Source organism: Austrofundulus limnaeus, unplaced genomic scaffold (genome assembly GCF_001266775.1).
Source record: "Austrofundulus limnaeus strain Quisiro unplaced genomic scaffold, Austrofundulus_limnaeus-1.0 Scaffold665, whole genome shotgun sequence".
Taxonomy (NCBI): Eukaryota; Metazoa; Chordata; class Actinopteri; order Cyprinodontiformes; family Rivulidae; genus Austrofundulus; species Austrofundulus limnaeus.
In genome coordinates this window covers 31266-32945 of record NW_013953067.1, presented here as the reverse complement: position 1 = coordinate 32945, position 1680 = coordinate 31266, and the positions used below count along the sequence as shown (strand labels likewise).

The window sequence follows — 1680 nt, the reverse complement described above, 5'->3', positions numbered from 1 at the left end:
GTGTGTGTGTGTGTGTGTGTGTGTGTGTGTGTGTGTGTGCATCCAGTTAAGGTGCAGCGTAGTCCCCGCCCCCTCCCCTGGGAAACCGGAGGCTCCACCCCCATCCTCCCTCCCTACCACTACAACACCTACCACCCCGACCAATCAGGTGCCAGATCGCACAACCGCCATACAAACAACCCTCGTATGTCCGCTTTTAGTTTTTATTTGGTTTGATTTTGGGGCGAGAGACCTCCACTCATCATCATCTCTCTCTCTCTGCAGCCCTCAGCCACTCGTTCTCTCCTGGTTCCATGTCGGCCTATAGTCTCTCGTCTCTCAACATGAGCACCATGCCCAGAAACATGTATCCCACGAGTCCCCACAGCACCATGATGAGGAGGAAGAACAAGAAGAAGGACTTCAAGAGCTCCTGTGAGTCAAAAAAACCAAACTTTATATCAGTTCGGCGTGAGCGAACAGACGCTGTAACTGAATCTCGCTCGCCGTCAGTGTCTCTGGCGTCCAGCACCGTGGGGCTCGCCGGTCAGGTGGTCCACACGGAAACCACGGAGGTGACGCTGCTGGGCGACGGCATCATGGGGTTCGGCCTGCAGCTGCAGGGCGGAGTCTTCGCCACGGAGACGCTGTCATCGCCGCCGCTCATCGCCTACATCGACCCCGACAGCCCCGCTGAGAGGTGAGCAGAAAAACAAATGTTTTATTTTCCACGTCAGATTCAGTTACTGAGCTCCGCCATGTGTGTTTGTGTGTAGGTGTGGTATCCTGCAGATCGGCGACAGGATCCTGTCGATCAATGGCGTCCCGACCGAAGACTCCACTCTGGAGGAAACCAACCAGCTGCTCAGAGACTCGTCCATCACCGCCCAGCTCACGCTGGAGATCGAGTTCGACGTGGCGGGTGAGTTTGTCTGGTTAATTAACTGTTAATTAACTGTGGTGGAAAAAAACAGACTTTATTAAAGGAGCTTCCTTCCTCCTCCTCTTCATCATCATCAGTTTTATTTCTGAACCCTCAGAGTCAGTCATCCCCAGTTCAGGGACGTTCCACGTGAAGCTCCCAAAGAAGCCAGGCGTGGAGCTGGGAATCACCATCAGCTGTGAGTACACGTGAAATATGACCACCTRACTCAGGCGGGGCCAGTCCTGGTCCTCGAGGGCCACTARTGYTGCATGCAGTGGTGGGCACCAGTCCCCTATAGAGATGTGACGTTGGCAAACAATCCGAATCTTTTGAACGGCTCTTTACAATGAACGATAGGAGCCAAATCGAGGGCAGTAATGAGCCATTTGTAGATTTATTTCTTTTATTCCTCATATAATCTTGTTTTTTCATATTTAAATCGCTCCCGCTTTGCTTTTTCACGGAAAACAGGCGGAGTTAAGGAGTACAGAAGCTCACGGTGAGAGGAAAGGGGGASCGGGGTTTCCGCTTGACAAACAAATGGGAATACGTTGTTACGTACGGCTACGTGATGACGTATTACGTTCAAAATCCAACGGCTCTATAAAACAAACGGCTCCCCAAGATCTCGATCCCTTCAAAGAGCCATTTGTCCCATCTCTAGTCCCCTAAAGTGCAAATGCGCAAATTGCAGACCTAAATTTCTTCTTTGCGCTTTAGGGTTTTTACTCATTTCTTTAAATGATGTGTGGATTTGTGCTTTCTAAATTTAGAAA

At 50.7% G+C, this 1680-nt stretch overlaps 1 protein-coding gene across 6 annotated transcripts in view; it reads left to right on the top strand.

The window, feature by feature from the left end:
• grip1 (glutamate receptor interacting protein 1) overlaps positions 1-1680 on the top strand; it is a gene marked incomplete at its 3' end in the record, with an annotated part of 51972 nt that overhangs the window by 48979 nt on the left and 1313 nt on the right. For 4 of the 6 annotated variants that reach the window (XM_014027611.1, XM_014027607.1, XM_014027608.1 and 1 more), the window contains 5 exon segments: positions 47-184; positions 265-414; positions 493-679; positions 756-901; positions 1020-1100. In XM_014027611.1, coding sequence (XP_013883065.1) covers positions 47-184; positions 265-414; positions 493-679; positions 756-901; positions 1020-1100 — 702 coding nt within the window. 6 annotated transcript variants of the gene reach the window in all.